This window comes from Setaria italica, chromosome III (genome assembly GCF_000263155.2).
Source record: "Setaria italica strain Yugu1 chromosome III, Setaria_italica_v2.0, whole genome shotgun sequence".
NCBI classification, from domain to species: domain Eukaryota; kingdom Viridiplantae; phylum Streptophyta; class Magnoliopsida; order Poales; family Poaceae; genus Setaria; species Setaria italica.
The window spans coordinates 24092937-24104804 of record NC_028452.1 but is presented as its reverse complement, the minus strand read 5'-3'; the positions used below and the strand labels follow the sequence as shown (position 1 = coordinate 24104804).

General features: G+C 45.6%; 1 protein-coding gene across 1 annotated transcript; it reads right to left on the bottom strand.

The window, feature by feature from the left end:
* Positions 1–1744: 1744 nt before the first annotated feature.
* Positions 1745–2797, bottom strand: LOC101763632 (ribulose bisphosphate carboxylase small chain, chloroplastic). The gene is made up of 2 exons (XM_004962245.3): positions 2562–2797; positions 1745–2449 (listed from the first exon to the last, which is right to left on the bottom strand). The coding sequence occupies exons 1-2, from the start codon at positions 2700–2702 to the stop codon at positions 2084–2086; spliced, it is 507 nt and encodes a 168-aa protein (XP_004962302.1). The 5' UTR covers positions 2703–2797; the 3' UTR covers positions 1745–2083.
* Between the last annotated feature and the right edge of the window lie 9071 nt (positions 2798–11868).

The window sequence follows — 11868 nt, the reverse complement described above, 5'->3', positions numbered from 1 at the left end:
TAACCTTTAGAACAGTTGGAAGAGTGAAATCCCCACCAATCGTGGGAAAAATGAGCAGCACCTCCCCTAGGTCGCCATGGGAGTGAAGAAGCCCGAACTCTCGGTTAAATGGTTGAGCTTGGGCTCAGGAAGGAAGAACGAGCTTTTCTTAGTTTGTATATTAGTACCGGCTGGTGGCTCTAACTGGTACTAAATTGTGACATTTAGTACCAGTTGAAGCTACCAGTCGGTACATACGTGCGTGGACACCATTTAGTATCGGTTGGAACTACCAGCCGGTACCATTTCGGTACTAAATGGCTTCCAGAGGAATCTAGCTGTTGGCCACCCGGTCCCCATGTCGCCATTTAGTATTGGTTGAGGCTCCAAACCGGTGCTAAAGGGTGCCCGGTGGTACTGTGCTTGAGGATCAGTACTAACGTCCGGTACTAATGCGTTGGACGAATGCTCAGTTTTTCAGTAGTGATGAAAAGTCCGCGATCTGACATCGCATGATGTCCCTGACCAGGCGAACGTTTGTCTGAGCAATGAATATGGAAAACTTGGCTTTTAGCATAATTAGCTGCCAACCCTGTAGCTTTCTCAAAGAGGGATAGGATTTCTCTGATCACGACGAGATCCTGGGCGACTGGATAGAAAAAGACGACCATATCGTCAGCATACAAGGAAAAAGGCGACCACAGATCTATATATGAATCTGTGGTGGCAAGGCTGAGCTGTGGTGGCAAGGCTGAGCCGATGCTGACTGGGCATATATTCTATCTTGATATATTGGTTTCGTTCAAAAGAAACTTTGCTAGGTTGGCTCGTATGATTCTTACCTCCTTACATGATCTATCTAAAATATTAAACTACCTTTGCACTTCCCATATCAACAACGATAATCTTGCTCTTAGCATCACGCAGTTTCCATTTCACAGCCTATATGTGTTAACTCTAGCATTAGTTGATCGGCAACAAGGCCGTTCTACCTCTTACCTTAAATATTGTGCCCAAATTCAAATGGACTTAGTATATTTAGGATCGGAAGAGAGTAGTTAACAATTTTGGACATCTAGATTTTCAAATTAATAGTTCCAGGGAACTTTATGACACTGCCAAAAACAAGGTTCAGTCCATACATAGCACGCGGGACTTAGGACGCAAAACATATTGAAAAAGGCGATATTACTTTGCTGCATGACTGAGCATATATATATATATATATATATATATATATATATATATATATGTTATTGTATTATGGAAAAAGTGTATTTTTCATCCCTCGAATATTGCAAAAGTGTGACATTCATTCCTAATATTTCATTTGATGAAAATCAACTCCTTAATTAACTAAATCGGTGCATTTATCATCCCTAACTTATTTAATGATGGCTTAGTATCATGTACAATCGGTTTATGCCATGTAATCATCTTATTAATCATTGCTTAGTCACGTCTAGATGCTGAATCAAAAGTTTGGTGTGATTCGGTTCTGTCAAATTTTCCGATAAAATTTTTATAGGTAGCAAATTTAGAGAATTTACTGAATTTTTTTGAGTTTTATATCTTCAACTCAACATATTACACTAACTAGTGATTAGTCGGATGATTGCGTGGGCATAAGCTACCGTTAGATGGCACTAAATTATTGTTAAACTAAGATGGGATGATAAATGTATCAATTTAGTTAGTTAAGGGTTTGATTTGCCCCAAATGAAATATGAGGGATGAATATCACACTTTTGCAATATTTGAGGGATGAAAAATACACTTTTTCCTTGTATTATCATATGATCATTTACGTAAGTAAAACAACCATGTTATAATGTTCCAACGAATTGGCAATCTAGTGGTACATTGTCGTATGAATATGATCGCTGTGTATACATTCGTGTAAATATATCACTATGTGCAAAGGTATAGCCGGAGCTATGTACCATGCATTCACATGTTTAGCAAGCCAATGGTAGCATTGCTCATGGGCACGCATGCTCGCCCAATAGTTACAGAAGCGTTCAGATGGGGAAAAATGGAGATAATCAAGCGGTGTTGAACTGAGACGGACAGGTATTTAAGCTTTTTATTTGGCGCCGCCGGTCTACTCGCTGCCCGGGGGCTTGTAGGCGATGAACATGACGCACTGCACCTGCTTGATGTTGTCGAAGCCGATGATACGGATGTAACAGTCGGGGTAGGCCTTCTTGCACTCCTCGAACTCAGCGTACACCTGGGTGGCCTCGGTGCAGCCGAACATGGGCAGCTTCCACATGGTCCAGTAGCGCCCGTCGTAGTAACAGGGAGACGTGCTGTTCTCACGATAGACGAACCCGATCTTGCTGAACTCGAGGCAGGGGATCCAGTTCTTCCGGATCAGGTAGTCGATCTGCTTCAGGACCTCGTCCGTGGAGAGAGGTGGCAGGTAGGAGAGGGTCTCGAACTTCTTGTTGCCCTCCGCCGGCCACACCTGAGCAACGACACTTTCATATCAGTTCCTAAACTTCCTATTGAGTTGCATTATTTCTATGAACAAACAGCAAGAATATAATTCCAGTGTCTTGATCGATCGATTATATTACCTGCATGCACCTGATCCTTCCGCCGTTGCTGACGAAGCCGGTGCTGATGGAGCGGCGGCTCACGGGGAGTCCGGCGGTGGACTTGAGCCCCTGGAATGGAGCAACTGAGGTGGCCGACGAGGCCATCACGGTCGGCGCCATGGCTTACTAGCTAGTGCTAGTATATGCTTACTACTAGTATTATTAACCAAGGAGAAGAGGAAGCAGAGCGAGGCTTGCTTGAGTCCCTGTAGGCTCCCCCACCGGCGGCATATATATATAGCCTAGCGGCTCCATGGCGCCCCATCTTCCCATCCGGCGCAGGACGACCGGATGTGGCAGGAGTGGCCACCGTTCGCCGGTGGCGTCACCCGGCCAGGCTGGCCTATCCTGATCTCGTCTGGCGTGACGTGTCGGCACCTAGCGGCGCCCCTTATCTTCCGGACCACGGGGCGGGATGGCGATCCACGCTGGCGGCTAGCGCTTCGGCTTGGCCGCCTCTCGCAGTCGCCGCTTGCGGCTTGCCTGGCCTCTGCGGTCTCGGCCTCTCGGTGTCCGTCGTGACTCGTTAGCTGTGTGGCCAGATTTTTCTCGGGGAGCTCCGCTAATTTTTCTCACCCGGCTGCTAGTGAACCTGGACCACGGGATGGCGAGGAACTGGCTCCATCGGAGCCAAAGTCATACGGGTTTCAACGGCTGCAGGCCTCTGTGTCTGCGGGAAGAGGCCACGGGAGAGTAGAGTCACGTCGTGGAAGAGGCCACGGGATCCAAGGAGGTTGATGCAGAACGCAGCAATGGCCGGTTGCGAGAAAGATGCAGTTCCTCCATCTTTGGGCTCGTCGTTTGGTGTGCGTCCACACCGTGCCATGCCGAAGATCCACGGGTGGGAAAACGCCATCAGTATTGGTTGGGAATCCCCTTTAATACCGCTTTAGCAACCGGTATTGCTAGTTTGGTACTAAGGGGATCTTTAGTATAAAAAACCGTTAAAATAATTAGTACTAAAGGGACCTTTAGTACCGGTTGGTCTCCCCAACCGGTACTAGATATTTTTTTCTATTTTTTTTTCTCATTTTCTTTTCTGTTTCTTTATTCTATATTAGTATTTCGTATTTGTTTCCTTTACGTATACTAGTTCTAATATGCATCAACTTTTCATTGCATCAACTTTCTATATATAGACATATTGGGCATACATATATATGAATAATATTACATTGCATCAACTTTCCAAGTTCAACATTTGGGATCAACTATTCTGAACCCGAGTCCCGACGGTGTTGCAGATTTGATCTATCATTATGAAACTGAAAAACTAAATTCAGAGAGTTGTTCTTGAATTGCCCTGATTTTTTTCGTGTCGAGGAGTGCTTCCTTCATGTGCATCATCAGTGTCATTGGTAAATGTTATTATATATATAGTAGATCAATGGGTCTTCACAATTAGAGCTAATTTATTGTTAAGAAATTTGTAAACATACTCTGAATTCGTGGTCAGTTATATGCTTGGGACCTACAAAGCCATGGATGAACTCATATACGTAGTATCCGCATAAACTATTCCCCTGCTTCTGTCTCAAACACTATATATATGGCAAAAGAAGTTATGAAATATTTGTTGTGTTCAATGAAGTCTCACGAGATGTTGAAATTCAACACATACCGGGAATTCAGGCTTGAAATCAAGTTCCTCCTTGAATTCACCTGCATGATGTCGACGAAAGCGAGCCCATGCTTTGTTAAGAATGTCTATGAGATTTTTGTATTGATCTCTTGGTTTCCTCAAGAGTCCAGGATATAGACTGCGCTTTGATCAATCACGACAATAAGGAGTATCCAGTGGAAACTGTAGATATATGCACCGAAGTTTTGCTAAAGGAATTGATATATCGGCTACAATTCATCATGCCTCTTGTGCCCAATTTGTGCTTGTTGACAATTTGAAATAGGAAAGGAGAAGCAGAGGAAGTGATATTGAGCCCCGTCAGCATGTAGACGTCCAACAAACTATGGGACATAGGACCATCACCAATAAGAAGGCATTTAATGCATCAAACCAGAAGTACCAAGCAGCAGCAAGCATGGATTCGTCTTTTTCCATATTGGCTAAACAAAGTTTAATACAATGGCCGATGCACAGTTCATCCCATTCTACTTTCTTGGTGGCTGATACCCTGTGATACCATGTCATCCAACCTTGGGGGTTGCAGGGCCATGAACAGAAATCGCCTTCCCAAACAGATAGATCCATGGAAGAAGCCTTGTACAGAATTTGTTGGGTTTCGGCATTGATTAAGTCCATCGGATCCGTATCACCCATGGGGCCAAGGAATTAAGCATGATTCACATCACTAAGAGGGATCAATACATGGTCTCTAAACGCCTACAAATTAAGCTAGGGAAGGAGATGAAAAAGTTTGCGAAAGGAGAGATTGGATCTGAAGATAATACGAATCAGGGCGGCAATGTACTGTACCTCTGGGACGGTAGTGGATGTAGCCATCGGGATGCGACTGCTTGCGCGGGCGCGATGTTTGAAGAAGAACTCAAGCGAAATCTGATCTCAGATTGGCGGCAGTGCAAGGATCACTTGGCTTGAAGGGGAAGATGAACCAGAGGATGGGAGGATAGAGAAGTTTTATAATATTCCTTCACAAGGTGAATCCCGAAAATAGAGGGTGGCGCCACCACGGGAACCAAGGAAAGGGAAGCCATAATTGCGGCAACGACTGAATTGGAATTTGGAAGTTTATCAGCTCAAACTGATGAAGACAAGAGAATATTCGAATATAATGTTATACCCAAAATTGGGGGACATGTGTTGACACCGGTTTTTGGCCAGAGTTAACCGTTGTTGATAAGGTCCAGACAACTGATAGAGGAGAGAGAAAGAGACTACCGGTGGAGCCATGTTGACCAAGACCAGCCGCAGTTGACCATGCTTCCAGAAGCTGACATAAGACCAGGCAGGCCCAGTCCGAGATAGAATCGGCTCCACCAAATAAGGGAAAGTGTGGAGATTGTATCTTAGGCAGTTTGAGTAGTTTTCTATAATAGTTCATGTCGTATTCGGCTAGGACTTTAGCTTGCTCTAGGGTATAAATATAAACCTGTGAGCTCTTGTAAAAACAATCAACAATCAATCAATATAACCTTTCAGCGCCAGCTACCAAAACCCTTAGGGGTAAGAGTAGAGTAGTTTCAACGAGTTCCTTCCTACGTGTATGGCTGCATCAGCTTTGATCTCTGCGAGCTTGTAAGTACCATCACCCGGTCATGGCGACCTCTCGCAGAACTTTCTGAGTTAGGTCTCATATTCTGGAATGTTTTCACGCGTGGCTAGTTATTGAGTTACCTTAGATTACAAGTCAACATCCCTAGGCCTTGTGTATACGTTGAGTTGTCATCGACGGTGCTTAAGTTATCGAGTTTTCTTAGATCCATCTAGGGGTTGTTGCTAGGTGCTCACAGCAGCTATCGAGAATACCTTTGATCTGCAAGTATTAGTCCCTAGGCTTTTGATGATACTCTTGCTTGCTTTTTATCGGTTTCTCACCAGTTATTGAATGCTTTAGATCTGATTAGGTTGTCTTCATCAGCTTCCTAGTCCCTTTTACTGCATTCATAGTTATCAGATCACATCGGCTGGCTAGTTTTTGCGTGCTCTGCTTTGGTTTATATATGCTTTAGCCGATAGATCTTTACCCCTGCCCCTCATGTCGCCATCCGTCTGGTCTCTGACGTCACCATGCTACCACTGGGAGATGATGCTTCAGTCGGGTCTTATCCGCATCCCGTGGGAGCACGCTAATTTCATTGAGCCAATAGGAGTGTGCGCGAGGCCTTGCGATCGTGATAGTCATTTAATTGAGGCTAGCGGGTCGAAGTTAGTGCCCTCTCGTGGGGTTACCTTGTCTGAGTTCAATACCCAACCATGACACTAATTAGACTTCATTACCTTGATTGGCTTGTGGAGCGGTAGGCAAGAGGCCCTTGGTTTTTGTGCTCTAGTCTGATGCATTGGCACGTAGCGGGTGACGCCTCTCGTGGGGTTTTACTGTCTAAAGGCTACAGGAGCCCAACCATGGCGTCAACCATTATCTGTCAATGTTTCTGGCTTGTGTACAGTTACCATCGGCCGATCCTTATTCTATGTTCTGATCTTGTAAGCTAGTAGATGGATGCCTTTGCCCTCTCATGGGGTTACCTTTTCTAAGTTCAATACCCAACCATGACATTGGATAGATGTGCTAGCTTACCTGATCAGCGCGTGGTGAATGGGGATCCCCACTTTTATGGCTGCCTTGCTTTTAATGCTTTTTCTTAGCCCGTCGGCTAACATAGCCGATGGCACATGCCATGATTGCTTTATTTTCTTACACCGCATGTATTACATTAATTATCTATTTATCGTGGTGTTTATTCCAAGAACACCTACCCATGAGTTCGAAAGGCTTTACAACTGATCGGCTTAGGAATTTTCAGGTCAAATTGACTGGCACGCCTTTGCACCACTCATAAACCGATTTGGAGCCTGCACTGGAGTGAAGTAGATATCCCAGGTCCTCGTGTGTTGCACGGCACGGAAACCTAAAGCGCTGGGTTTTTGCATCAACACCCGGCCACGCGGCCCACCGGTACCGCGTTACAATGACGTCACCACAGTGTGATCATCCTCTACCCCTGGTTCCTCCCCCCTTCCCTTTCCCTCACCCAAGCATGACGTCACACCGACCGTGCACCGCATCCTACCCTTTGGCCACCCCGTTGCTAGCTCGCTGCCGGCCAACTCCAGCTGTCATGTTGCCTGCGTGAGCCCTCGCTGCCCCTCAGGTACGGCCATCATGCTGCCCGCACCGCCACCTCCCTTCTCACCCACTCTAGCTTCCGCTACGCCTAGCCGCCATGCTGCCGGAATCGTGGCAAGCCGTCAGCGATGCTCTGATCGGCCGCGGCTCTTTCCAACCATTTCCCCACATGCGCTACACATCCCTACCTGCTCCCACGCCCAAAACTCGACTCCAAACAATCCCCAGCACCCATCCACACCACACACACACACCTCCCCCGGTCCACCACCTGGCCCTAGGGCATACCATGTGGCTTGCCACGCAGACTGCACGGGCCTCCCCTACCACATCACCACCTGGCCCACCCATCAGCCTCTCTCCCTTTCTCCCCCTTGTTCCTCATGCACACCAATTTTCGCCTAGCCATGTTAGAAACTTCCAAAAATTAAATCACCAAAAATTCCTCAAAAATACTAGAGATCATTTTAAACCCAAACATACCTTGTTTGCATAAATCTCACATCTAGAACCCCCAAACTAATTCTCATCCCTTTTATAAAATAGAAAAATCCATATTTCATGTGACCAGAAAATAGGAAACCACTCAAAATAATTCCAGAAAAATCCTAGAAAATTCTAGGAAATTATCAAAGCCTTCTAAACCCCAATTCTAATTATTTAACCCATGTTTGATGTATTGCTATGATTGTTTGCTTGAATGTTTACGCATAAATATGATAATGTAGAAAATGACGACATCGGAAACGCTTTGACGACCCGAATTACGAAGAAGCTTTGAACGATCCGGACTTCAAGGAAGGCAAGTCCCACAAATCATTATCGTTTTTTATCCCAAGTTATCATAAGTAAAATGAACCAAGATAATAATTGGTTTTCTATTAAAGCTTTGCATACTTTCTACTTTTGCTTAGCTAAATCCAAATGATTTTGAGCCCTCCTTGAGTGTGTTACAACTTTGTTACACTGACCCAGGTCCAAATCACAATTGAACCTGCTAAAAAACTTGGTCAAAACCGTGTAAAACAGTCAACTCAGCCTACTTACATCCCAGCGCTATGTCTGGAAAACATCCAGAGCGCGCATCTGGGCAAGCCCGTTCCTACTACAAGCTAAACTAAACTCAAGAAAAGTCCCAAATAGAAGTTAGAGTCCTAAGATCGAAGAACTTTTCCTTCAATTACATCTTGGCCTGATTTAAATGGGAAGCTACTCAAAATCTGAGCCAAAGTCGGCCAAAATGCTAAAAAACAGCAAAACCAAGATCTGTCCAAGTCCCCGGAGGCCGGCGTTTTGCTAAACTTTGCAAATCCATATATAAATTCAAATCCATTTTGATTTGAAGCAAACTCCTTTTGTAAAGTTTGGAGCTGGACGTTAGGTCTACATATTTTACTTTTGGAGTTTCACGAGTTCTTTTGAAAAGTTTGGAGAAAAAGGCCCCCCAAAACCAGCCCTTTTGGATTGCCCCGAGGCGCACCTCGCCCAGCGCGCGCCCGGAACGCGCCCGGCATGTTCGCTCGAGCGCCGCTCGCCCAGCGAGCTCGCCGACAGCCATGACGGAACAACTCGCTCGCCAGGACGCCGAATGACCGCGTGACCCTATCCTTCCTCTACCCGAGCATCTCCCTCGCCCAATGCCGCGCTGCGCCTCTGCTGCCCCCCTCCGCCACGCCATGGTTGCACGATGGCCGAGCTCCACCTTCCCAATCCGCTACTTGACAGCGACAGGATGACCCCACGGCTTGCCCAATCACTCTGCCAGATAAAGAAGATCTCGCACACCTCCTATCTCTCCCGTCCAATCACCGGAAGATCTTCGCATACGCCCGCGCCATCCCTCCGCCAGTGAGTGCCGCTGGCCAATGGCGCCACCCTGTTCTCCTTCCCTGCTCGCCTCCAGCCACGTTCGCCACCAGCATTGGCTCCGCTCTTGCCTTCCGCACCTCCCTGGCCCTGTAAAAGGAGTCGATGCGCCGCCTGCGTAGCTTCCCACATCCGCAAAGCTCTGCCGCCTCCTCTGCTCTAAGCGTCGCCGTATCACCCTCCCGTGGAGCCCCTGTCTCCGTAACTCCCCGTACCTCGCCACCTCCACCACCAGCTCCGCCATCACCCTGCGCTCCTACCCGAGCAGCTTGTTGCCCTCCCGGAGCCCCGCCATCGCCGGAACTCCACCGGGACTCCGCTGCCGAAGCCGCCTCCCGTCCCCAAGCCGTTCCACTGCCACCGAGCCCACTCCGACACCCCAATTGCTGCCAATCCCTCCCCGGTGAGCTCCCGAATCTCCAACGCCTATACTTGCCCTCGATTGACCCCGAGACTCGCTGGAATCGAGTCGAGCTCACCGCCGGCCACCGCAAGAGCCTCCCTGTGTCTTTTACCTTTTTCCAGGGGCCTTAGCGCAAGAACTAGGGACCCCCTGCGTGAATAAACCATAGACACGAGGTTTAGATTGTAAGTTGTTTTCGGTTTATTGTTTCAAATCGGCAGAAAATAGGATAAACTTTGTAAATGCACCATAAATCGTAGAAAAATCAGAAAAATGTCAAACCACTTTTGTTGGACTCAGTGAACTGTCTAGTTTTTTTATAAAAATATTCTTGCCCGTGTTACTGTTGCAAATAATACCCTATAGTTTTATTTCTTTCTTAGGCCTTTTAAATCATAGTAAATCAAAGAAAAATGCTAAAAAGATAAATCCAACTCTGTGGCGTATGTTTCTGAGTATGGAAGCTTGGAAAAATAGTGAAGACCCTGGAGTAGAACTTTAACTCATTGTTTTAGCTTTATATTTGAAATCTAGGGTTAAATCTTTATTTTTACATAAGTTTTAATCCAGAGCTGAGAAAAATATGAAACCACTTGGAGTAGCTTAGTTTTGAAGTGTAGTTCATAGAAAAAATATGAAACCTTGACTAAAGCTTAATGAAGCCCACCTTCCTTTTTAGAGAAAGATAAATAGGAGAAAAATATGGGGACTAGATGTCCTTCTCTAAACATCATGAAAAATTCACCAAAGTCTCTGTAACATGCCTTCAATACACTGTTAAAGTTTGACCCTCCGAATCACTGTAGGTTTTGAGATAAAAATGGTTAAGTACATACTACCCTTGGTTAATAAAACAATTTTAATTCTTTTTGTACCCATCCTTTGGATCCCAAATTTTTACAGTAACTCATTGAGGATAAACGTAAGGTTTTGTAAATTTCTCAATGTCATATGTTACTGTTTGCTTGTGGAACCAAATTTTGGATGAGGAATCGGTTTAAGTGAATAAAGAAATGTAAGTCCTAATAAACTTAATGGGTAATTTTTGGAAAGGTAAAAAAAACATTCAGAAATAAATGACTCTCCAAATGAACCCCGAACAATCCTAAAAGCGACCCCACCTTCCTTGTGAACTCTAAGTTGTAAGAATCTTAAATATGTACACAATCCACATCAAAGTCAACCCCGAGTTTTAAACCACAACCCACCTTACTTCATGAAGTTATGAAAATTAAAACCTTGTTTAGGTGAATGTGGTTGAGATGCACTTTCATTCCAGCAATAAGTCATGCCTTGCATCATTCGTACGAAAGCATGGAAAAATCTGAACTCTCTGCATGTGCATGTCGTGTAGAAGCTAATATTGCCGACGGAACCTACAAGCTCCACCCTACGCTGGAAGAGGAACCCGCCGCAGAGCTACATCATGCGAAAGTTGAGCCCGAGCTAGATCAAGACCCTGAGGACCCGCTAACTTTTCCTGAACCTGAAGGCAAGCCCCGGTGCATGCTTCCCTATTTTAAATTTATGCAATATGTTGATGCTTATGATTGTGCATTTACGTTTGTAGGAGGTTATTGAAACCATAGATGCATGAACTTAATACCTTTGAATCTGAACACTAGTTGCTAAGGTCGAGTAGTTGCTATACTAAATAGGACTCGATAAAAGTCGAGTGATTGTCTGTCACTCGCGAGTTATAGGAGTTGTTTGTTTACTAATGCTACAACCATAAGGATGATGGGCGGGACCGGGAATAGTTCCAATGTGGTGGTTTGCCCCGTCTGTCTAGTAATGAACTTGCTAAGGTCAAAACATGTCGGCGTTCTTGATCAAGTGTTTGAAAGTACTAATCTCATACCTAGTATGGGATAGGGAAGCCTAGTACCTGATTGAACTGGGGCGTGGCTTATACTCTTGGTGTCCCTGGGTTCCCATGGTGCATCGTGTGGGTGCAAGTGCAGTCACAGTACGACAAGAGGCTGGGACTAAGGAGCATTGCATGCCAAGGGAAGTTTGGCCCTGACACGTGCCTGGGGATCGATGGGGGCGGCTGACAAGTGAAGCGACCCTTCGTTGTGCGCGGATATCGTGGGATTAGGTTTGCCATGCATGGTTAATACATTTGAATTGATTTGTCTGCCTCTCACAGTTTGGGACTGCTTGATCGCTATTCTACGCTGAGTAAAGATGGAACATGATGATATTAATCTTGATGCTTGGTCTTTAATTGTTTGGAAACAATGCTTTC